Source organism: Athene noctua, chromosome Z, assembly GCF_965140245.1.
Source record: "Athene noctua chromosome Z, bAthNoc1.hap1.1, whole genome shotgun sequence".
Taxonomy (NCBI): Eukaryota; Metazoa; Chordata; class Aves; order Strigiformes; family Strigidae; genus Athene; species Athene noctua.
The window spans coordinates 85,192,609-85,217,482 of record NC_134077.1 but is presented as its reverse complement, the minus strand read 5'-3'; the positions used below and the strand labels follow the sequence as shown (position 1 = coordinate 85,217,482).

Here is a 24,874-nt window from a genome sequence, read left to right as displayed (position 1 = left end):
TGATATATGAACAACCTAAAGAACTAGCATCATAGATTGAAAATAAATGCCTGAACCACATCTAAACTATTTGGGATACTTATTCATAGAATATCATGCTTGAAGATGTACATAGCATACACAAGAAAATGAAAATCAAGGAAGTTTATATCAAGTAAGATCTAATTGATTTGCACAATTTCCATCAGGAGTTTTTTTGAAAATTAATTTTGGCTTTTATTTTTTAAAAAAACACCCCACTTGTCACTATGCAATGCAGAACAAACGATACAGAAAACAGACAAGAACTACCCTTTAAAGGCTTCAAGGTGACTAAGAAGGGCAAAAGGATTTTTAGAAGATGGATAGGAAACATGGACAGAAAACATGTTGGTTTGCTTGTTTTCAGTTTACTGGTTCAATTTTTATGGATAACATGGATTTACCATTAACTTCTTTCCTCCTCAATTTTATTAGGAAACAAACGTGTCTGCCATTCCTTAGTTTTTACCAAGCCCCCTCAATCCACCAAAGTGTTTGTCACTTTTTAAGTTGCCTAATAAATCAGATATAAGACTATCTGAAGGAAAAGAAAGCTCATTGAGCAGTCCTCTCCCCTGAGGAGCAGAGAAGCTTCTGCCAGTATGAAAAAAGGGAAAAATACTCTTTCCTGTAACAACACTGACCACCTTAATGCACAGTAGCCAACTGCAGACCTGCAGGTACTGACTTTGCCCAGACTTGTGAGTCCGCATGTGGAGTGAAGCCTGAAGATTTTTGCACTATAGTATGTTTTGGAAAACAGCTAGGACCTCATTAAGCTTCTCACTCGTTGGGATGTGCATTTGTTGTGGCAAAACAGTAGCAAGATTTACATGATCACTTTCTGCTGGGAAAACTTGACCTAATTATCCTGAAGTTGTATACTCAGATTTTGTCCTGGCTAACTCCAGTATTTTCTGTAGAGTTTCTATCTGCATTGTATAGGTCTGAGTTGTCCCTTAATTGTGTGAGTGGCCCTTAAAAAAATTCTCAAACTGCAAGATAGCACAGTGAAAGAATCACAACTGGTGGAAGGTCATATAAATGTGTATTTGATTGATTGATTCCAGGTCACCAGGAGACAACAAATTCAGTCAGTCACTTTATAAAGTGGATCTCATGTAAAGACCTTTGTTTCATCCAAAGAATCAGAAAGGAGATATATAAGTGAAGGAAATTCAGTCAAACATTTGCCATTTCACTTTAGTCACTGACTGCAGATAGCAATTGGAATTTTGTGCTATCAGCCTAGAGTAGGAGGGCATATACTTGTATGTCTATTGTTTTTACAGATATAGTATGTCATCTTGTCCTTTTAATGCAGAGTCATGTCTAAAATTCCCTAGGTTTAAACATGGAATATTTATGAAGTCAAAGAATTTGATCACCAGATTAATATTTCATTACTACTATTTTTTATGTATGCATCTGGAATGTATCTTATATTTAGTCTTAATAATTTTCGATGTAGAAAGCTCTTTCAGAATGCTGTACATATTAATTAAAATAGACTTTAAAATACATGTTTTAATATAAAATTTAATATTCTAGCAAATTTCCTTAAGGGGATTAATTTCTGTTCAGTGAAGTCATCATAAAATTCCTAGTGAGAAAAAGGTTTTGGAGGAGAAAAAAATGTAATTTTGTTTGACAAAATATTGTGGGAATAATTTTTGTCTGTTAGTTAAGTCAGTGGAGTTATTTCAAGTTTACTTTGTTATTAGATACTGGTATTAGATACTATTTTGTGTTAATGTTAATAATGCTGTAGATGAGCAATTGAAAACACAATAAAACTGCATCTGTTAGTATTATAGGCATTATATTGCCCATCTTTAAACCTGAACCTTTTTTTGTGTGACTATTAACTGGAAAATGCCATGGGGCCCATGCAAATTATTCATGAATGCAAGTTAAATTCAGAAGGAATATTTTACTTCTAGAACTAGCACATATATATTTGACCTAAAAACTAACAGAAAAAGTTTTAAGTGAAAAACTTGGGGAAATAGTAATGAAAATATATGAATGAATTTAATTTTTATTTTTGTGAGACAATGTTTATTGATGTCTAATTTTTGAAATTTTACAAAAAAATTCCAACCATTTAAAAATTGTTAGGTTTTAATTTTGTATCTTGAAAAGGTTGAAATTAAGATGACATATTTCACTACAAGCATGAAAGTTTTAGGTTGACCCAAATATAAAGTTCTGCACTTCTGCTTAATACATACTATTTTTTTTTCCCATTAAGTGAGGGGAAAAAAAAGAAAAAGGAAAAAAAAATGAACAACAAACAAACAAAAGATTATTCTTCAGGTTCTGTCCTGAAGAAAGCAATTAATGATGGAGAAGACAAACTAGTAATTTCTTTGCCTTAGTGCACTTAACTGAAATGAAAATCAATCATGTTCCAGTGAAGGTTTTCTCTACTTCCTCCAAGTTAAGTATGTGAGTATCTGCCTGTCATTCTCCCATTTCCAGAAACATACACTTAGAGCACTTAAATACATTTACCTTGAACATTAGAGGTGAAGACTATGGAAGCAGTAGGGATTTTTCCATCACTGTCGTCGTAATTAGTCCTTTAAATGTAGTGTATTTCAATAATGATAGTATGACAGTCAGCATGTCATAAAATGCCTGTTATATTGCTATGTAAAGAGATTGAAAGGTGGAGAATAGTTAAAGGAAAAAAGTTGAGTAACTGTAGAAATATATTTTGTTTCTCACCCATTGCACAGCCCTTTTGATAATTGTTCTTTAAACACAATGTGATTCAGGGAGTCACAGCAGGGTTGAGTATGAAGTGACCTTTGGAGGTCCTCTGTTCCAACCCACCCTTCTCAAGCAGGGCTGCCTAGAGCTGGTTGCCCAGGACAATGTTAAGATGGCTTTTGGATATCTCCAAGGAGGGAGACTCCACAGCCTCTCTGGTCCTGTAAGAAAAATATAAAAATCTTACATATTGTCCAATGTTGAGATCCAAAAAGGTGAGCACTTTGACATCCCCCGTGAAAGTGCCACATCAGCAGGTAAGAGGTAAGATTACGGGTCTTGTACTCAACGGTTCAGAGCACCATACAGCTTTCTCTGTTTATCCTACATTTCTGTATGCCTTTTTACAAAGAACACAAGGCATCACTGTATCCAAAAACAAGGATCAAAGTATTGATTTACATTATTCTCACCTGTACCGACTGAATAAAAAGCATTTGCAAAATCTCAAATGCTGAGGAGAACAGATTATATGAATAGTAATCCTTATTTTTATGATCGGCTGCAGTGGCTTGTGGAGATGCCAGTGTGTAGAAGTGCTCTAGACTCCATCAAACATCACTTGGAAGTGGGTAATGCAAGGAGAGGTTTTGCCATCTGTTTGCAGCACGGAAGAGGAAAAATCAAAAGGAATGAAGGGCAGATATTTAACACAGCTCGCCAGAGCCTGACAGCTCTTATTTCTCGCGGCGGGTGGTGCTGGTTGGGATTGCTTTTGAATTCAGCCACTGGAGAGGGTACTAAGCATCCTCTGAAAATGCAGAACTCCGCTTCTGACGGAAGGTGCATGGAAAATGAATAAATCTGCTCTGAGGAATGTATGGGAAGGTAGAGGTGAGGTGGTTTTCAGAAAATCCATATAGTCAGGATGAAAAAAACCTTAAAAATCAGCTCAAAATCAATAGGCTTGGCTACTACACTAATGAAAATTGAAAGGCATGGAGGAACACCAGAGTGCTGACTGACGGCTGCTGTGAAAATGGTTCTTACAGGGATGAAGTCGCAGAGGTTGATAAACTTTTGACTTCTAGTGGTTTGATTCATTAAGATAAAAGAACAATCTATATAGATTATCTTCAGTTGCTCATGAGAAAAAGCCTTGAATACTGAAGTTTTAATTATTTTCTGAAAAATCAAGAATAATATATAGATGACAAATAATGGGGGAAGAATGTAGCATTTCTGAGAAGAATAAAGAAACCTCCTGCCAGGTCTATATTTTTACCTCATATCACCATGGTCTCTCTTTCCTTGTTTCACTGTGTATAACAAAGCCATGTTAGTGTCAGCAAGAGGGCTGTTTCTACACTTATGTTTAAGCATGTTTCTCTTTTGGCATTTCTGTTCATTGAAATACAGTTGTCAGCAAACTACTTCTCATGCTCGGTAAAACTGGTCTAGAGCACAGTCCTTTATTCAGCAAGCCTCTCCAGATTTAAAGGAAGCTTCTTTGTCACTCATATTTTCGAGCAGAACAATGTGCAAGGTTTGAAAAGGTCCAGGTTCAGTATGGCCTGTGCAGACACCCTTAGATAAATTGGTATTTTCTGTGACTCCTTGTTGCTGTTTTTAATATAGATATATGATAATAAATTCTTTGAGATCTAGATGAGGGCGTTGTTTTATTGAAACTGGATATTATTGACACTGTTTTGCCACAGTCTATGTCATACATATTTTTCGACATATATTTTTCAATATATAAACAATAATGCATTCAAAGATAGTTAGGTTTTTATTCCAGTTGTACTGAAGTTAAATATAAAGCCAATATTAGCTACAAAGGTTATAGTATCTTTTTTCTTTCTTCCCAATCAGAAAAGGTAGAAGTGAATACTGGCATATCAATCATTCATTAAGCAGTAGGTTCCAGTCTCCAAATTTTACCTGAGCAATCCAAATATTCTTTTATTAATTTTAAAATACCTGCTTTGCCATTCTTGCTCCAGGACTCAAGTCTTCTCTTTTCTATACCCATATTCATGCTGGGGAGCTTTATGGTAGGTTATTTCCTGTTCCTCATTCCTAAGTCACTAAAACACGATTAAGAACACATATCACTCCAAAGTCATAAGTCTCCCTGTATGCAACTCCTCTAATGCCACATCCTTCATTGTAGCTTCCATCTGCTCTTCTGAATTCTCCTCTTGGCATGTTTTACTGTTTACAGCTCAAATTTTCTGTGATGAAGGTTGTGTTGCATTGATGTCATCTCAGTAAAGCAGTATACCGACCCTCAGTCATGCCAAATACATGCCACTACAGACTTGATTTTTTTTTTAAAACAAGTTAATTCTTCTATAGGGCCTATGAACCAAGCAAGGCATTTGAACTGAAAACTAAATGCCCCAGGTCCTATGCAGTTTTGTTTAATATCTCATATTTTTTATGAAACAGTGACTACCAAATAATTTTCATTTTGTCTTGATGCTATCTAAAGACTTCTCATATGATGATAAAGTTGTTGTCTGTTTGTTGGTTTATAGAACTTCATTTTCCAGAAAGGATGGCAGTACAATCTTTGTAACTGTGATATTAGAAAATTTGCCAAAACCCACAAAATATTGGGGAAAGCTCTGAAAATTGCAGGGTACGTATTTGTCCTGAAATTCTAGGGTTTGAAAGTTGTTGGGTTTTCCTGTGTGTTCACTGAACTTCCTAGTATGTATTTTAGTGAGGCAAGCTGATCAATCTGGGTGTAATTTTCTGGCAGCAGGCTGGCTGGTTGAGGTTAGTCTGGGGTGATAAATGGCACAATCGTGTCACAGAAAGTTCATGCATTAAAGTTGGTATCTGGAGCTACAGGGCCATGTAGAATTCGGGTTTATTAATTTTAACTGGTACTTCTTGCTTTGCTTTGAGCATTATTTTTTGTCTTTTGAATCTTTCCTCATTCTGTTGGATCTTTTCAAGTAGTATGGCAGTCATTCCACCTTCTTTTTTCTAATGGAAGATTTGGTGATGCTCAGACCCTGTTCAACCTTTTACTTATCCTAGTCTCACTTTGTGTCAGGTTTAATTTTTGTTCTTTGAGAAAGCCTTGCTCTCCTCCCTTCTGCAGAGAGCAAGTGCCAGGAGTTTCCCACCTTTGAGTAAACTGTTCTTAAAAACAGTTCAAACTGCCCTCTCAGTCAGTGTCTGTCATCCGTGGATTGAGATGCAACACATTTTCTGCCCATAATACAAAGGAATGGTATATCTGTCATGGCTCACAGGTACCTTTGACTTGACTTGGATCAAATACTTGGGTACACATCTGCAGAGAGAGAGCTAATCCAAGTCCAAAACCAGACTCAAACACACCATGACTGTCTGAGTGGGCTTTTACTCTTGGTTGTGGGTTTTTTTTCCCAAGAGGGAGAACATCCATAAAATAAAATTATTATTGTATTAACTGTTACTTTCCAGTGTGTTGTGGTAAAGAATTTGTTACATGATGTTATTTTAATATTCTCCATTCACATAGAATAGTCAAATTTCCCTTGAAACACAGAAGACAACCAAGTGAAAAAGCTTCAGGCAAGCGTCTGAAATAAGAAAATATAAAATTGTCTGGCTCGGAAGGCAAAGCTTTCTGTGTGTAACTATGGGGATATTCTGGATAGATTTTTGCATCCATAAGTGTAACATATGCTAGCAGGTACCTACTTAACCATAACTATATTTTACAGCTTTTTAGTATTTAATTTTAAGATTATGCATTTGGAAGTTGGAGAATGGTCTTTGACATTTAAAGAAGCAAAGAATACACTGGTTTATGGTCTTAGTCACCTAGCTATTTTGCGTACACTTGTTTTTGTACTTAAAACTGGTAGGATATTTTCTGATTACATTCTCTGTTCTTTTGGAACATACACATCTTCTCAAAACTGCATATGCCAGTGTATGTGTGTATATGTAAAATCATGTGGTATTTCAAGTCATGACAGACTACTCCTTGTTTCAGGATTACAATTTTACGTACTGTTGTGCCTTTGGCAGCACTTGAAACCTTGGCAAGAATTGCAGCTGACTAAGAACTGAATACTTGTTTTAAAGCTAAGTCTTTTTACACTGTTTTCCTTAAGAAGGACATCCTGCCAAATACTGGGCTCAGTAGACACTCCACTGACTGCTACCTTGTTCCACAGAGTTGTAAATGTGAAGACACTAACCACAAAAATCATTATCTAGTCTTGTCTTCTGCAAAATATAGAATTTCACTTAGATAAGTATTTTATTTAATATTTAAGCATATTCTCATTCAGCACCAGACCCTGATGCTTATTAAAAAAGGAAGACTAGTGAGAATGAATTAGGTGTCTTTACTGGAATGTGTAACACTGTCATTTTAAGACACTAGCATTCTATCTAGATTTTAATAATACCTGAAATTTTGCTCAGATACCCACTTTTTATTAGAAATTTATTTCTTAAAAAATTAAGAGACAAAATAGTAAGTTTTTCATAGGCTTTAAGTGCTTAAGTGGTTACAAACCTATGAAGAGTGATAGGTTTTCTCTATTAAGTGCCACAGGCATTTCTAGGTTTTCTTAATTAATGACTTTGTTTTCCATTTAACATCTGTTGTCCAAGCAGTTCATAGTGAGTTATCTCTGACATGTGATAGTGAGTTGCCTGCTGTCTTCTTTCTTGGTTTGTTTGTGGGTTTTTTTCAAGAATAGTTGGAAACACAGCTTAGTTGGCTGAAGCTAGAAGGAGGCACAGCTGTTCCCAAGGGCCTGTAAGTGGTGAAGGATGTGGGCTGGTGTCCCAGTACTACAATTACAATTAACAGACAGTAACAGAACAAACCCAACCTCACTGTAAAACTGAGATATAAAAACCTCCTACTCAGACAAACAGATGTATCTTTGATGGACTGGCATAAATGGGGCATTTTCCAGATTCCTCAGATTCACACATCTTGAAAACAATCTGTTTTTCTTAGTGTTTGCTCCACCTCCTTATAACTATTTGACAAAATAATGTCAAATTATTTATATTAGTTGTTGCAATGGCAGCCAGTTGAGTTGGTTGAGTTGCTGTGAACTGGTGAAATAGCACTAATCATCTGAGCTGTGGATTGGAGGTGTCTTTAGGACATTTAACCTGACAGTGGGGGACAGAGCGAGGTTGGGTGCAAGGGGGGCTTTGTGGAAACACAACTTGTTTCATCTCTCTGCTTGACGATGGGTTGCCCATCAGTCATGCCGATACTGCCCACAGGGCCATGTTGAGAGCCAAAGAAGACTGAGACAGTTTATGGAAAAATGAACTGAAGACTGTTGAATAAAGAGTGGCTGAAAAGGCAGAGTTCTTATGTGTGTATTTTCAATGAAACATCTGTACCATTAAAATCACATTCTTAATGACTGATGCTGAGTTTTTGGAAAGTCAGACAGTCTTCATAGCACGCAGGTCCTCTGAGATCCTGAGATTCAGTGCTGAGCAGAACATAATTTATTTTTGATGCTTTCAGAAAAATATTACTTTGCTCTTGGATTCTACTGTTCACAGGTGGTTCATTTGGATAATGTTGTAGAGCTCTTACATAGCCTTTTCCATAGAGATAATGTCATATATCTAAGTTTATTCTTTTATATATGAGTTGTACATTTTATTTGAATGTTAAAGGCAAACATATTTCACATTAATGTAAAATTAACACAAGCCTTAGTATAAACACAAAACTAATGTAATGTGTCATAGTATTTAATGTAGTACAGCACACTGTTACACTGAATCTGCCTTCTTCGAGTTACCATGCTTGAAAGTTCAGATTTTTCCCAGACCTATACCCAAGCTTCTACCACTGTCACAGAAATAATCAGAACCTGGGCATAGGTATTCAGTTACTATTCAAGCATTGGCTTCTTACATTATCTCTATTAAGCTAATACCTTTTGGACAATATGTATCCTGGTACATGCTTTCCAAATCTTCCCATGTCTTGAGTTTTTTTCCCCAACAATATTGCATTGTTGCAGTATTATTCACCTCTAAGGAAAACATGATTAAGTTTTCACAAGTGAATATGAGATTTTTCTCTAAGAAGATAAAAACAAATGTTTGTGCTGCTATATGTCTTACTACATTATGTCAAAGATGCATTGAACGGGGAAAAAAAATGTTCTTGAAAATGCTTTAAAGATACACAGTAGTTTAATGTTTAAGGTCATGCTATGCTGTTTTCAGACCTTAACTTGGGGAAGTCCGTGACTGGTGGTTTTTTTTGGTTTTTGTTTTCATCAAATACCTAGCTCGTCTGTGTGAGTCTCACCATTCTGGAGTCAGAAGGAGAAAGCCAAGCTGATGGTGATCCACCACACAGTGTAGTGAGTCACTAGCTTCTGCCAGCTCAGTTGAGCAAGGCAATTCCAGCTTACTCTCTCTCCACCCCTCTGAAATAAGTAAAGAAAGTAAATTGCAGATAATTACTATGGAGATGAGTCACTGTATAAATAGCTTTTGAAAATAACTTCAAGTTTTAAATCACTGCTGATGGGGAAAAAAAAAAGAAAAAAGTGGTGTTGTATAGGAAATTTTTGGTGTGGTAATTTAGTGCATTTACTTTATGAGTGGAAAGCAGAGAGCTGACACTGCATTTGAGCTGGTATGGAAAAGCAAAAATAGTGTATTCTTTGAGTATTCAATAGCTTACTGAAGGCTGTTTTGTTAAACATGGTTTTTCAAGCAATGCTGGGTGAAAGAAGTCCTGTCACATATAGCAAGAGATTAATTTTATTTTTTAAAAAACTGTGCATGAAGTACAAACAAGTTCATGACTGCTTTTTTTGTATCACTTTTTAATATGCATCTTTAATTTCTGTCTACAGTTAAGAAATACAGTATTGACAAGCAGGTCTTTTGCATCTTACAAAAGCAGTTCTCACTAACTCAGACAAGAAATAAACATAGTCTATCCCTGAAAGAGCCTAAACTAGCAAACAAATAATCAAAAATAATTAAATAAGCAGAAAAGTAATGGATTTGGCATTACTGCCTTAGCATCTGAATGATTTATTTCCGCTGAAATCCACCTATCCTGTTTTGTTTAGATGTGTACCTAAGTGCAGAGCAGTCACACTGAAACAACCATCAGACTAATAACAGAATCCAGTTTTAAATTGCTAATGCTGGTATTCATCCCAGTAATTAAGCCTAAGAATATTATTCAAACAGCAGCCTGAAAAAAAAAATTGTCACTGGAATTAATATTCTTTGTGTATTTGGACAATTTTGTTTAATCAGTTTTAATGCACAGTCAATAGTACTTTTAATTACTTGTTGCTTAAGCAGTAGTTGAGCTTGCAGCTAATACAGATTTTGAACATCTGTAAAATTTAATAACACAACTTCTAACTACCATATTCTGTTCTGTTTGTGTAGTCCTCTCTGGTACCTTGAGAAATCGCAACATGCTTGATTGACTTAGTTTGTAGTTTGCCTGTTTACTTCCGATCCTGGTGTTCTTAAGATTTAGTCAGTTTCTTTTTTTGTGGAATCATCTGTTATGTTGGTATTGAACTAATGATGTATCTGATTAGTTCAGTTTAAAAGCAACAGGATGTTATTTCATTGTCTTGAAATCCTCTACTGTTACAAAGACATTTTACATAAGTGCAGTAATTATACAGTAAAAAAAAATGTTATTGTAACGTTTAAAGTTTGATGCGATCTTTACATATACACACCTCAAAATGGATTAATCTAGTTTCAAAATACACATCTAGACACTAAATGAGGAGTTACAAAAGGGAAGGGTTAGCCTGTTAAGTATCCTGTTTAGGCCATTTAAGGTTATGTTTCATAATGTACTGTTCTTCTAATGTCACTTCTTAAGTATTTTTCTGAACACCAAGTTATATAAATAAAAATCACCTATTTACCTTAGGAAACTAGTTAGAGACAAGACGGTTGGCTGGTGCTTCAGACAGTAATTCATTATTTGCTATTGATTGGATTTGTCATCGCCCAAAAGGACACCATGCTGCTCTGCAATTAGAAATAACTGATGTGTCCAACGTTAATTGTCACATACGGTTGCATATAGAATATTGTACTGAATTAACCAAGGTTTATAGTTGGTCTCAAATGCAGTTGGTGTCTATTGACAAGGTCTCTGCTATGTCTGATGAAGTTTCATTAAAAAGATGAAAGATCTTCCTGCTCCTTTCCTGATTTCTCACAGCATAATACATGGAGTGATACTGAAGGCAAAGAAGTTCAATTCCCAAGCATGGCACTGATCTTTGAGAAAATGTTTGAAATCTTTATCTATGCCAAGTGCAAGCTCTGAAGCCATCAGGGTGGATCAATGTTTGCCATGGCTGTAGGAGTGTTGTTTGTATGGAGCTGATTCTGCAAGAAATCAAATAGAAGGAGTTTCCATTTAACTGGTAGAAGAGACTCCTTAAAAGAGAAAAAACAAAAGTTACTAAACCTGTGTTTAGTATCTAAGAGTGTCTCTATATCACATTTATGGAGAGTCCTCTCAGACTTCTAGGTGCTTCTAGAGTATCCAAGTGAGAAACACTTGACTGCTGCTTTTTCTGTCATTGAAAACTTTGCAAGACTGTGAGAAGAACATTTTTGTGATGCATGTGTATATAAAACACACTGACTGCAAGGAGAGAAAGAACTAGGTCACTGATGTACTGTTAAAATGCAGTTTTGCTGTGAATATGTCTGTTTCTTTCTTTTGAATGTATGGGTAATAGATAAAGTCAAAGGTGATGTCTGATGGCAACTTGAGGGAATTTAATGGTTGTCTATGACCAGAAGGGAAAGGTTCTAGTATGGATACGGATTTTTATTGCTTTCCTCAACCAAAAAACATCTGGAATGGGGAGTCCAACAGGCAACTGCCCCCTGCCCCAACCCTACCAGAAGAACAAAGCCTAACCCCAAAACTGCCATTTTTGCCCCATAACTACTTAATTTCAGGATCATTAATTCATTACTGCTTGCATCACATTGGGAAGAAAGTGAAGAAAATAGATGGCTAGATGGAAGAAAGGTGTGGACCATGCCTCTCACTGACTGCCTTAGCTGTGTTGTCAGATAACAGTTTTCATCAGCGAACCAAATAACTGGGTCCTGCAGTAGATTTTTTGTCAGGCTTTGATTTACGAACAGCTCCTTTTTAGTACTGCAACAGCTAGCTTTGGCAGTGATTTTGACTGCAGAGAAGTTGACTGAAACTCTTTTGTTGAGCATTGCTATTGCAGTATTTGGCCTATCCTGCTAGGTAGATTAGAGGAAGAGGTTAAGAATGTAATGTTATAAATGTAAGCTAAGATCTTAACTTATTTTATCTTAGTTCTCCACTAAGGTGAAACATTTGTTACTCAAGTTGATCAAACCATTTAGGATAAAGTTTTTCATGATGTCATATTGCTCATATATTAAGAAAATGTAAATAATACAACAATTAGAACAATATGGATTTCTTCATCTGTATTTTTCCCCCTCTCCCTTCTCTTCCCTTCTCCTTCCCTTTCCCTGTCCCTGCCTCCCTCCACCCCTGCTACCTTTTTGCACAGCTTCGCTTGAAGAAGAACCAACATCATCAGGTATGAATAACTTATTATTACATCTGCATCATGGTAACCATTCCTTGCAGACTAATTTTTTAAAAAAAATCATTTTAACCAAGTTTATTTTGTGTATAACACATGTTAAATAGCCATCAGTGTTCTTTTCTCTTTTGTCTGCTCTCCTTCCTTTTGTTTTTTTTTTTTTTTTTTTTGCTTAGTCTGGAGTCAGTAGGCGATATACTTATTCAGTAGTAGTTCAAAATCTTCTCTGCCACATGATCTTTCCTTTTTGCTTCTTACTTGGCTAAGCTGGCACACTGGGCTTCACATGACAAACCATGTCAAAACCAATCAGGAGTTCAAAAAAATCAGTGTTTGTGCTAGTTTTTTATCTGTCTTTATGCTGATGAAGCATAGTCTTCTGCATGACCCCCAAAACTGACATCTTTAAAGACAGTACAGCCTGGAAACAAGCAGTGAAGGGAAGAAGAGCAGCTGCAGAAGCATCCTGCTCAAAGAAAACATTCTGCAAACTATGACCAGGATATCTGCTCAGCAAACTTTTATTTCCATTGACAGGCTGCCAAGTAGTGAAAACAGTTAACAGCACAGTCATAAAAATTAGTTTAGGAGCTCCCCAAGAGATGCAGACATGTAGTGTTTATTCTATTGCAAAGTTTAACTATTTCTAATTAATTGGCAATCCATTAGCTTGGGAGTATTTAAAGAAAAAGAAGACAATATACCAAAGAAGAATGCCCCTAAACAGCTTAACATATTTGAAATAGCATTGAGTTGTATAAACTCGGTGAGCTAAAACATCAAATGAATAGGGAGTCACTTTACAGTGGCTTGTTAAAAGAAGTAAAGGTCTCCAGAGGACCAAAGAAGAAAAGGTAAGGAAAGTGAATGAATAAAGGAAGATGGCAAGCAAGGATTGAACACTGTTTACAACACTAACATACAACTTGGGAGCAATATAAGTAATTAGAGTACGGTGGAGAATAATAAATGAAAGGATGGAGAACAAAGCCAAGAGTAGAATGTGAGAGAGGGAGAATATTTAAGACTAGCACTGAATAGAGAAAGAAGCAAAAGGGATCTTTTAACATGAAGATAGTAGTGGAATGGACAGAAAGCATGACTGAGATGAGAAAAACCACTGTGAAACAGAAAGGAAGAGTTTGGGAAAGAACTGTAGAGTAGTAACACACCCCTGAGGAGGAATATATATTATAATTATAAAGCATCAGCCTTTAACTATCTATTTCTTGAGACATCTGTCAGTTCAGAAATTTTTGTGAAAAATATCTTAATAGAAACCTATTGCAGCTGTTCAACAGAAGTCTCAGTTACAAAAGGATATATATTTTTAATAGGAAAGAAAAAAAGCACCCTTTTTTCCCTTTATGTTATTGGTTTAAGTATGCACATTTTTTAGAGGCAAAATTGAGAGGCATATATGAATACACTGCAGTAACGTTCAATACAAATCTTGCGATGGTGGTGCATTGTAAAACCATCACTCCTGTTGTGACCAGTGGAGCATCTCATGAAGATATGGACTCCCTTTTTGCATTTTGAACATCACTGCTGTTTTTGTGAAAGCCCGTAACTGTGAGCTGGCCAATCTAAGCAGATGCATCAGCTGAAATGGGTAAAAGGAGAGAAGTGGAATCTATAAGACAGCTACCTGGGCTCCACTACCGATCTCTGTTAGACTTTACCAGCTGAAATTTCAACGGTTTTACAAAAGCCTATAGATTCTGTATTCAGTTCCTTAGGAGGCCTTGCCTTTTGGAATGCCAGGTGACATTGTTTGTTTGGTTTTGTATTCATTTAAATGGATTATCCACCACGGAATATTCCTAAATGTTCATAATCTCCTTGAATCCACCCATTGTCAATACCAGCTTTTACACCAGTATTTTTTCAAAAACTAGATCAGCTACATTTCAAACTCAAATCATGTACTTACTTGTGGTTGATTGAATGAGCTGCACCTAATTTTTAGCCGTTCATTTTATTGTTACAGTCCTAATGTTTCAGGGTTTGTTGTCATCTAAAAATGTACCATGGTTATTTCTGCAGTAATAGCTATGCCAGGGTAACTTTCTGTATGAAAACTCTTAATGGGAAGATTGGTGACCTTTTCATGTTAGTTATTCCATGAGAGGATGCTGTTTGCAGTAAGAGTATACATGTGGGAGTTGCACTGATACAGCAGTGCAGATAGATATTCCCACACAGACAAATCAACAGCTAAAATTACACAAACATACAGCACCAGAATGTTTTTGTTCTTTGATTTGGACAGATGAGCAAATGCCTCAGGCATAAATGGTACATGGTAGATCTACAATATGAGACAAAACACATATTTTTAATTATTTTTGCAAATAAATCTCAACTGCTCAGAAACTGTTACAAAGGAACATGACTAAATACCTGCAGAAGTAAGTGAATTAACGTAGCAGTAACACTTTGTGTTATTTAATCTGTTTCTAGGACATTGATATTCCACATTATTAGATTCTTTGGGAATTATTTTTGAAACAGTTATTTTCTTGGGAAAAAAAAAATGTGATTAATCTGAAGCTTTTTTTGCAGGAATTAATTTGGCTAAACTTCTCCAGGCACAGAATCATATTTTTTTCCTATTCGATTGAAAATTTCCACTTTTGGGAAAACAATTCTAGTCTCTGCCTTGAGTAGCAAACTTTGAATCTTATACTTCTCTGATAGATATTAATAGAGTATAACCCAACTCTACATTTGCATGAAATGCAACTGATCAAAAAAAAGCTATATTTAAGTACAGATACTAATTTTTAGAAATGCCATAATTTAAAAGAATTTGAAACAAAGCAGTGAAGTATATAGTTAGTAATTGAATAGTCAATACATAGTAGACCCTTGTGAGCAAGGATTTAAGCATGTGTTTGCTAGGTTTTAGCCTCAGTTAGGTTCAGTGTAAGCACAGCCTAGAAGCATAATATAAATTATAACAATGAAGTGCAATGTCTTGCTCCTGACGGAGTCAAAATCAAAACCAGCCTGTTGCATTAAGAGCAGGAAAAAAGTTTTAAATTTGGTGACAGGGGCATGCATGTGAAAATGAAGTTATTTTTAAACCTTTGTTATAAAGAGATTACTTGTTCTAGCTTTTCCAGAGGAAAATCTATCAAGTGCAATTATTCTTTACCTAATATTAATTTATATTTTAAAATTTAATAAGTGATACTAGCTCATCAGATGCTTTATAATTTATAGTTTCTATTGATTTTACTTTAAAATATGACTAGATGGTGTTTTGAAAGTAACAATTAGTGCATTCATATGGGATTGTTTTAATACAATTTATTTCTCTGACTGTATTGACATTTACAAAGCTCTGTGTTCTACTTAAAAAAGATATCTCTTCCTCAGAGTAGGAAGGCAGTCATGCAGTTTGTGACGTGCAGATGTGCTGAAAAATAAAAGGGAACTGCATCCAAAGCATCATGCAATCACATAGAGCCTTCCACAGTAATTTCCGTGGGATGTGCCATGTATAGGCAGAATGCAAGTTCTGTCAACTACCAGATTTTGCTTTTTATCCAGCAAAAGCAGCACAATTTATCCAGTTTGTGACATTTGTCTTAGTGGCGTGTAATTAACCTCCTGATTCTAGTGCTGATCCGGTAGTGTTGGGGAGGAGGCACACACTTCCATCTGCAAGGCCCCAAAGTCATCCCATTCAGGGTCAGTAGAAGTACGTTATGACTATCTTCTGTGTAATGGTTGAAGGGGAGGAAAGATGAGAAGATTAATTGGAGGGCAATGTAGTATTTTTCCAAACAACACCTTTACTTATTAAAGAATATGAGGTAGGATTAATTGAAGCTAATACACTAATCTTATGAAGATTCTGAACATTATTTGAACATTTTATGAACATTTTAAACTTTTAATTGACCTCTGATGAGGATCAAAACTAGAATTTCTTTTCTATCAAATCAAAGGGATGAAACAATATTAGTTCCCATACTCCGCTCTTTGGGATAGTCTAGCTTCCCTGACAACGCCCTCCGTGAGAAATCTCATACAAGTGAAGTTACTGAAATTTTACTCTGCTTGTTGTAACCAGTATGTTGAAGATAATCAATGTGAGATAATAAATGCCCCATCTCTCTCCATCGCAATGGTATTTCACAAGGGTCCATTCAGTGACAGAATGCTTCAGTCTAATGAACTGTAACTATAACTCATCAAACATATTTCATCTAAGACAAAACATACTTATTTTTAGGATGCTTTTTAACGAAAGCTAAACCAAGGAGTTTTTCAAATGATCCTCACAGTTTCAACAAGGTTTTCCTTAGCCTTACTTCTGAATAAGCATTAGTCTAGATCTTTTTTTCCATTCCAGTGAAATACCTACGGCTTTATGCTGTCATAGACCTGTAAACACTTTCTTTTGAGCCACTTCTGTATATCTGTTTTTTTCTTTTCAGTTTCAGATCAGTTAAATAGTTTTACCAGAAGCTCATGCAACCCGTGAAAGCAAGCTAGGAAAATGTCAAGACAGTGCTCTTGGAGATTTGTGGCCATGTTTCTTTTCCCATCTATGCATGAAGCATAAGTCTTTTAAAGCTGTTTACTGAAATAGGAGGAGGTTTTTTTGTTCAAAATTGGTTTTAAGCCTAATGTATCAACTTATGTTTGGTGTCCTGCTGTTTGAAGCTTTGCATCTCAAAAATGTTTCCGCATGGTTTTATGTATTCCTCCCCTCTCCTCAAGGAGTCTGGAATAATTTTTAAAGATATCAAAGAGTAATTCTTCCAAGATACAATGAGATAGAGTATAGCATAACATGTGGCACTTTGTTCAATTGCCTTTACGCTGTACTTTGACTGAATTAATAAATACATGCCCTTTGAGATCATCACTTAACTGAAGCCATTCCTTGCTTTTGTCACTGATTTTTTTTTTTTAAGCTTAGTGTTTCAGGTAACTGGCATTTGTGTCTCTGTATCCTTTTATATACAATATGCAAATGTGTTTAGACTTTCATGACAATAAAAGCTCTTCTGCAGTTTGAGTTTCATAATTTTTTGTTTTAATGAAATTTAGGTGTTGAAGACACAGTAGACTCAATATTTAACAGAATTTTCTTCTTCAAAGATATTAGTAAAATGCAATCCCTACAACAACCTTGTGGCACAATATGTACATGTGCAGACAGCTGCATTGTAAATCTCTGTGCAACTACTACAAGCAGCCTATTTCCTATAGAAAACTTTTCCTATAGAAACTTTTCTACAGTTCTGTGTGATATTTAATCTGTGGTCTTCCTTATTTAGAATTTCATGCAAATCATAGAACGGTTTGGGTTGGAAGGGACCTTAAAGACCATCTAGCTCCAACTCCCCTGCCCCGGGCAGGGACACCTTCCACTAGCCCAGGCTGCCCAAAGCCCCGTCCAACCTGGCCTTGAACCCTTCCAGGGAGGGGGCAGCCACAGCTGCTCTGGGAAACCTGTGCCAGGGCCTCACCACCCTCACAGGGAAGAATTTCTTCCTTATATCCAATCTAAATCTCCCCTCTTTCAGTTTAAAACCGTTACCCCTCATCCTATCCCCACACCCCCTGATGACGAGTCCCTACCCCCGTTCCCGCAGCCCCTTTCAGCCCTGGGGGGCCGCTCTAAGGTCTCCCCGGAGCCTTCTCTCCTCCAGCTGAACCCCCCAACTCTCCCAGCCTGTCCTCACAGGGGGGCTCCAGCCCCCCCAGCATCTCCGTGGCCTCCTCTGGCCCCGCTCCAGCAGGTCCGTGTCCTTCTGCTGTTGGTGCCCCAGAGCTGGACCCAGCCCTGCAGGGGGGTCTCATGAGAGGGAGCAGAGGGGAGAATCCCCCCCTCGCCCTGCTGCCCACACTGCTCTGGGTGCAGCCCAGCACATAGTTGGCTTTCTGGGCTGAGTGCACATTGCTGACTCACAGTCAGTTTTCCACCCAGTCATATCCCCAAGTCCTTCTCCTCAGAGCTGCTCTCAATCCACTACTCACCCAGCCTGTGTTCACGCTTGGGATTGCCCTGACCCATGTGCAGGACCTTGCACATGGCCTTGTTGAGCTTGTTGAGGTTTGCATGGGCCCAGCTCCTCAATCCTGTCTAGGTCCCTCTGGATGGCACCTCCAGCGTGTCAACTGCACCTCAGAGCGTGGTGTTGTCGGCAAACTAGCTGAGGGTGCACTCGATCCCACTGTCCATATTGCCAACAAAGAGTTAAACAGCACTGATTCCAATACTGGCCCCTGAGGAACGCCATTTGACACTGATGTCCACTTGTATAGAAGTTATTTTAGCAATTTTTTCCTAAAGAAGTAAAAAGGGGAAAAAAACGACTTTTAAGAAACAACAAAAGTTGAAAATGCTATATGAAATGGAGAACGGACTTATATCCCAAAGTCTATAGAGTGAAGTTTAATTCAGAAAAAGAAATGAAAGGAATAGAACAGAAAGCACTGTAGCAGAAGTTCCAGAAAGAGAGTTTTACTAGAGATAGCACTTAAAGAGTTATCAGATGTCATAAAAAATAGACATCTAAAATCTTAAGATTTGCCCATTAACCATATTCTGTGAGCATGGTGTTAAGCCATAACTGAAATCTAAATTGCTTCCAAGTGATGTTTTTTTTTTTGTTTGTTTCTGTTAGGAAACCTCGAGGTTTCTCTAGCTATTAAAACTGGTGGTGCCTGTTTATCCCCTGGACTTCTTGTGTATCAGGAGCCTTTTAAAGCAGGGCACTAGAGTATCTTGCCTTGGAACCTGCAGAGTAAGAAACTATGGATCACTCATTGTGTTGGAAAAAAAAAAAAAAAGGATTGAAAATTATGAAAAATTAGAAGTAGTTATAATTTAACTAACAGATACTTCAAACCTGTTTTACTGGATGTAGCCTAGATACTTCTTAAGAGAGACCCTATTAGTTTTCCTATTGGACATGGTCTAGACCTGTAGTAATAACAGATTACTGTTTTCTATTTGTTTTTTAGATGTCCCTTTTATTCACATAAACATTTAGATAAATTTTATTTATACTACTAGGGAAAAGTATTAGGAAGAAATGATGTTACTTCCCTGAGCTTGACTACCTCCCAGGGACTCTCCCTGGACTCAGTCAGAGCCTTACTGTGCAAGGAGCAGTTTCTCATGGAAAGAGACTTTTCAGACTCACAAGCCCTTCCTTGATGTAGTGTCCCAGTGCTCACACACTGACTTGTCTTGTGAGTGGCATGCTGAAATGGCAAAGCAAAGCCAACACCTACTGTCTAGCTCATAATGTGTGATAGAATGGAAGCTATAGACTCTTTCCCATAAAAAGATGTCTGTGTCATGGATTGTCTTTCCCCTTACGGATCTCTGGAGATTGACAGGATAGAGACAATAAAGGAACATACTTAATCTGCATTTGCCAGGCATAAGTGATCAGCAGTACTAATGTGTAGATTTAAACCCAATATTCACTCTTGTATTAGTTATGAGTAGAATTTTTTATCCATTTTCTGGTGAAATTATTGTTTCCTCAGGAATAAAATTATTCATGGAACATGATAAGTTAAAAAAAAAAAAAAAACACAACAAAAAACAAACCAAAACAGAATGGAATTTATATTGTAAAAATATGAGCCACATTTTTGGCAAAAAATAAATGTTTCTTCTTGTTCTAAGTATCCTTTCATTTAAAAATTCAGTGATTTATAATTTTTAATAGATTTAAAACACTAGACATAAAATTATTACAATCCCAGGTTTTCCCTTGTCAGTTTATTTTTATTTTGAGGAAAATTAATATATTTTTTTTTTCTTTAACTATTTATGAATGTAGGAAGCTTCTACTCAGCACCACATTAGACAGCTTTACATTAGATCATTTAGAATAGTTTGAAATTAATTTAGAAAGCAAGTAGATTTAGATTGGACATAAAGAAGAAATTTTTTACTGTGAGGGCGATGACACACTGGCACAGGTTGTCCAGAGAGGTTGTGACTGCTCCCTCCCTGGAAGGGTTCAAGGCCAGGTTGGACGGGGCTTTGGGCAGCCTGGGCTGGTTGAAGGTGTCCCTGCCCGTGGTGAGGCAGGTCAGACCAGATGATCTTTAAAGATCCCCTCCAAACCAAACCATCCTGTGATTCTATGATTCAAATATTAGATAGTTCTTTTGCTTGAACAGAGGAATATTGTCATCGATTTTTCGTTGTCATTCCTTCTTCCATGTCAGCAAATGCTTTTCCCATTTGTTCATCAAAGAGTAGAAGAGATCCAGTTGGTTAAAGTGCTGCCAACATGTCATTGATTCTCAGACAAATATATTATGAGTTCAAATGAGAAACATTTGAGACCTCACTGAGATTATTTACACAGGTATTATCCTTACATCCTTCTATGCTAGCTATACTATATATTTGCCTTTAGATAGTTAAGCGACTGTGGTTATGAAATTCGATTTCACAAAGGGTATCTCTTCTTCCTGAAAATAATGCCCTAATGACCTTCTATTGATTGCAAAAAGTTGAAATCATAACTCCTTTGATAATTATCAGAAAAGAAGAAATAAACAGATGTCCCTAGCTTATTGAAATGAAATTTTCCAACAAGTTCATGAGAAATTTTATCTGCTTACTCTCTCACCCTCAAAATCCCAAAGATGCATCTGATCTCATCTCAAGGACTTCAATTCACTGCCCCGTGTACAGCAGCGTCCAAATTATTGTAATTTTGTGACAGCATGCTCTCCGGCTGTCTTTTGGGGCACAATAATTTTGCTGCGGTATGCAAAGCTATTCTGTTTCACACATTTCAAAGAGGAAAAGCATCTTTCCATATTATTCTAAGGGAAAGGATTTGCTGTTCCCCCAGGGTCAGTAACAGAGATTTACTCTCTTACTTAACTTGGTTTACACATTTGTAACAATTCCTTTTCTTTTTCCAATTGAAGTGCATATTTTATTTTTCAGTGCCTGAAGCAAACTTTTTAATTAATTTTCCATCTATTCCAAGCAAAATATAGACTAAATCAGAACATTATATAAAGGTCATATTGAACCCTATTTTGATGGAAATGAGGCTTATGCTGTAAAAATAGCTCTAGATGCCAGGTGGCACTGAAGGCTATTACAGTGGGTTGTCACATTTAAAAGCTGGAAATCTTGCTTAGGTCAGGAATGGAAATTAATTACTATTTTCAGCCTATCCCTTAGTGAATGGTTGTCCATATATCATAAAAATAACTCAGTTCGGCAAAATCACTCACTCCTTTTCAGGATTAGACAAAAAAGGTGCTAAGGAGGTTGAGATTAGCCTGCAGTGCTGGCAACAGCTGAGAAACTCATGCATGGGCATTTTTCCATAATCTGCATAGTTTTAGAGAATAGTATTTGTGGTGAGTATACAACATCCACCCCAGTGTACAAATACAAGTGGAAGATAATATGGTAACCCTAAACTATCTATTGCTTTGTGTCATGAACATTTTCTTTCGGTTGCTTACCACTTTGCACCTGAAGTTTGAGATGGAAGTTTTCCATGCCAGACACCTGCCTCAGGCTGAAGTCAGCTCAAATCGTTTCACTATTTCTCATAATGAGGTTAAGGAAAAAGGATGTTCTGCTGCCCATTTTGATTCTCAGAGCTGTTCCACTGAGAAACCTTTCTGCTCCGATACTTTGGAGCTGGGACATGCAATTTCACAGAGCGGTGTCAGAGGTTACTTTTATTACTGCAGTGGAAAGGTCCACAGAGTCAGCTACAGAGGTAGGTTTAGTTCACGCTTAATTAGCAGAGATGGCTCCTAACCTAACAGAGTTGAGAAGTCTGTAATAGGGACACCAGCAGTGTGTCCGGCTGTCTGCAGGTGGGTGAAATCAAGTCTGACATACCAACTACCAGTGCCTTTCTGTAGCAAGGAGAGCAGGGAGCAGAACAGATGGAGATGTCACCCTGGAGGGGAAACACAACACTTTTGTCTCAAGCTCCAGCACTGTCAGCACTGGTTGTTGGTACCAGGTCTGTATCAGTAGAGTAGCTTTACTTTGGTGCTTTTCTATCTGGGAAGCAGTGTTCCCTGAGAAGAGGCTTTGCAGGTGTCTAGACCTTGCTTGAACAGATAAAAGGGCAGAACTAGCAGTGAAGAGAGTGTCATGTGAATATAATAGTCAAAGGTTATTATTTGATGTGCTCTAATTATTCTGAAAATAGAACAAGAACAAACAAGATGAAGAACTACTGTTCTTGTTGCTCCAGGGATCTCAGTGTTGTTTCTTGAGTTCTCTGTACTTCCAAGAAGTAGAGCTGTGGCACGGGACAAAGTATGGCAAAAGGCTAACCATGTCAGAGAACAGATGACAAGATCCTGTGCTGTTAGAATGGACAGATTTTCATCTGAGAAGTGATGGAAACTGATCTGAGAAATTGCTGAGGGAGAAGGGAGTTGACAGGCAAGGAATTTAGATTAATGAGTTGCACATGGGAGTGGAGTGAGTGGGTCTTAATACATGCATACAAAGGGAAAGGCTGCAGTGGGATGGTCTGCGTTGGCTTGGCTGCTGTTGGAAAAGCTGTTTCCTTCACACAGGCCATTTCATTTCTGATTCCTTCTTCCAACCTACTCATGCTTTCTTGCTCTATGCTTGTGCTAGCAATTGTACAACTACGTCTTGAACTGCATCAGGTGTCTGTTTCAGCTGAAAGTAGCCTTTCACTAATACAGTTTCCCCAACAGAGTTAGTGTTCATTTAGTTCAGCTCCTTGAACTGATTTGCTGTGTAGTGGCATGTGTGCTCTCAATGGGAAGGAGAATATTGGAAAAATACAGTGAAAGCTAGAGTTAAGAAGAAAAAGCCTGTCATCTTTGGTGAGATACTGTAATTAAAGTGGATTAAAGTAGTCAGAGATTGTCGTCTAGGTGTAGAAAGGCAAAAAAAAGCAAATACTAATGAAAACAAAACATGAGTAGTGGTTGGTTGAGGAATTGGGAGCAGGTTAACAAGCTGGATAAAAATGGTTCTGCTCAAAATTAGCATCCAAAAGAGGCTTATTTTGTGCTCATTTTGGTTTTAAACTGTCTTATGACCATCTTTAAAACATTGGATTGACTGTGAAAACGTAAGAGCACTGAGTGAGAATTTTTACTCATTTTCTTTTCAATGCAAATTTAAGTGTTTTTCTTATTTTAAAATTTTAAGATTTTGTGTGCCAGTTCTTGGTAAGCTTGCACAACAAAGAATAGTGTTAATTCTTACAACCAGAATCCTTGTCCTACCTTTTCAGTAATTCATATCCTCTTATGTAAGAGTGTTAAAGACCTGTCACATGTGCCTAAGCTTAAGCAGGTTGGATAGCTCTTAAAGCAGGTAAGGAAGAAGGGCAAAGGAAAGCTCTCTGGCAGCTGTCAATGTGTCAGATAACATGGCTGAACTGAGAGAATACAGTCCTTCTGTTAAATTCAGGCTCCTTTGCAACCGATTTTATAATTAGGGGAAGGTGTGACGTTTAGGATAGTTTTCTGATGTAGATACATAAGTTGCAGGAAGGATATAATAACAAGGAAAGATTGTCGATAGGGGGTAACATGTTTTACTGAGGCAGCTAACAGGTGAAATGGACAGGCATTCAGACACATGAGTTTCTCTTCATGTCTGGAACAGCAGCATTTTATCAAGCATAATCATGGAAATGCATAGTACTGTTACATTGCTGGATTTGTGGTGGATCAAAGCCCAGGAAGTGTTAAAACTGACAGATAATGGAATTATTTGCAAATGGAGTTAAGTTCCCTGGAAGACCAAGAGCAGAGTTTAGAACAGAGCTGAGGTGGGTTGTTTTCTTCCATCTGGTCTTTCTTATTATGAATCTCTGTGTCTCCTCAGCTACTCATCTGATGCTCAGTTCCCATCCAAATGAATTTCTTCCTGCATTGCACTGTGTTTACTGTTCTTCTGCCTGCTACTAATGCCGCCAAGCCTCCTACGAATTAAAACAGCCCTGCTATCCCAAACCGTCTCGACTCTGGCTTCAGTCAGTACTGTTTACCAGTAAAGGATCAGCTAGCTGGACTCTGAGTAGCTATATCACTGAGATGGGAGAAGATTAAGTCTATCCTTGCTTGAACAAGGAAAAAAATGTTGAATGAAGATTTGACATTGATATTTTAATAAACAGTCACAGGTTGCCTGGCATTAACATTGACCAAGACTAAGCTGCCCTCTTTAAAATGTGTCATGGAAGCAACTTTACAGGTGAAATCCAGATATAGTTCTTATCATAAAGAGAACATAAATTGCTTCAGGGGCATAGAAATACCAAGCAAAAGCTTAACAAAGTTCACTCAGACAGGGATGTGGGTATTTCTGCATGTATGCAACAACTTCTTAGACCATTTCTGGCAATAACAAATATCTGCCACTTCATTCACATCTACTAATTCTCACTGTTGCTCTTATAGATTGTCTTTCTATTTAATAATGACCGTTTTCCAGAGCCAAGACCTCCCTTTTTTCTTTTGTTATATAA

General features: G+C 37.1%; 1 protein-coding gene across 2 annotated transcripts in view; it reads left to right on the top strand.

The window, feature by feature from the left end:
- EDIL3 (EGF like repeats and discoidin domains 3) overlaps positions 1–24,874 on the top strand; it is a 257,972-nt gene that overhangs the window by 89,052 nt on the left and 144,046 nt on the right. For both annotated transcript variants that reach the window (XM_074931730.1, XM_074931731.1), the window contains exon 3: positions 12,327–12,356. In XM_074931730.1, coding sequence (XP_074787831.1) covers positions 12,327–12,356 — 30 coding nt within the window. The remainder of the gene's footprint in view (positions 1–12,326; positions 12,357–24,874) is intronic.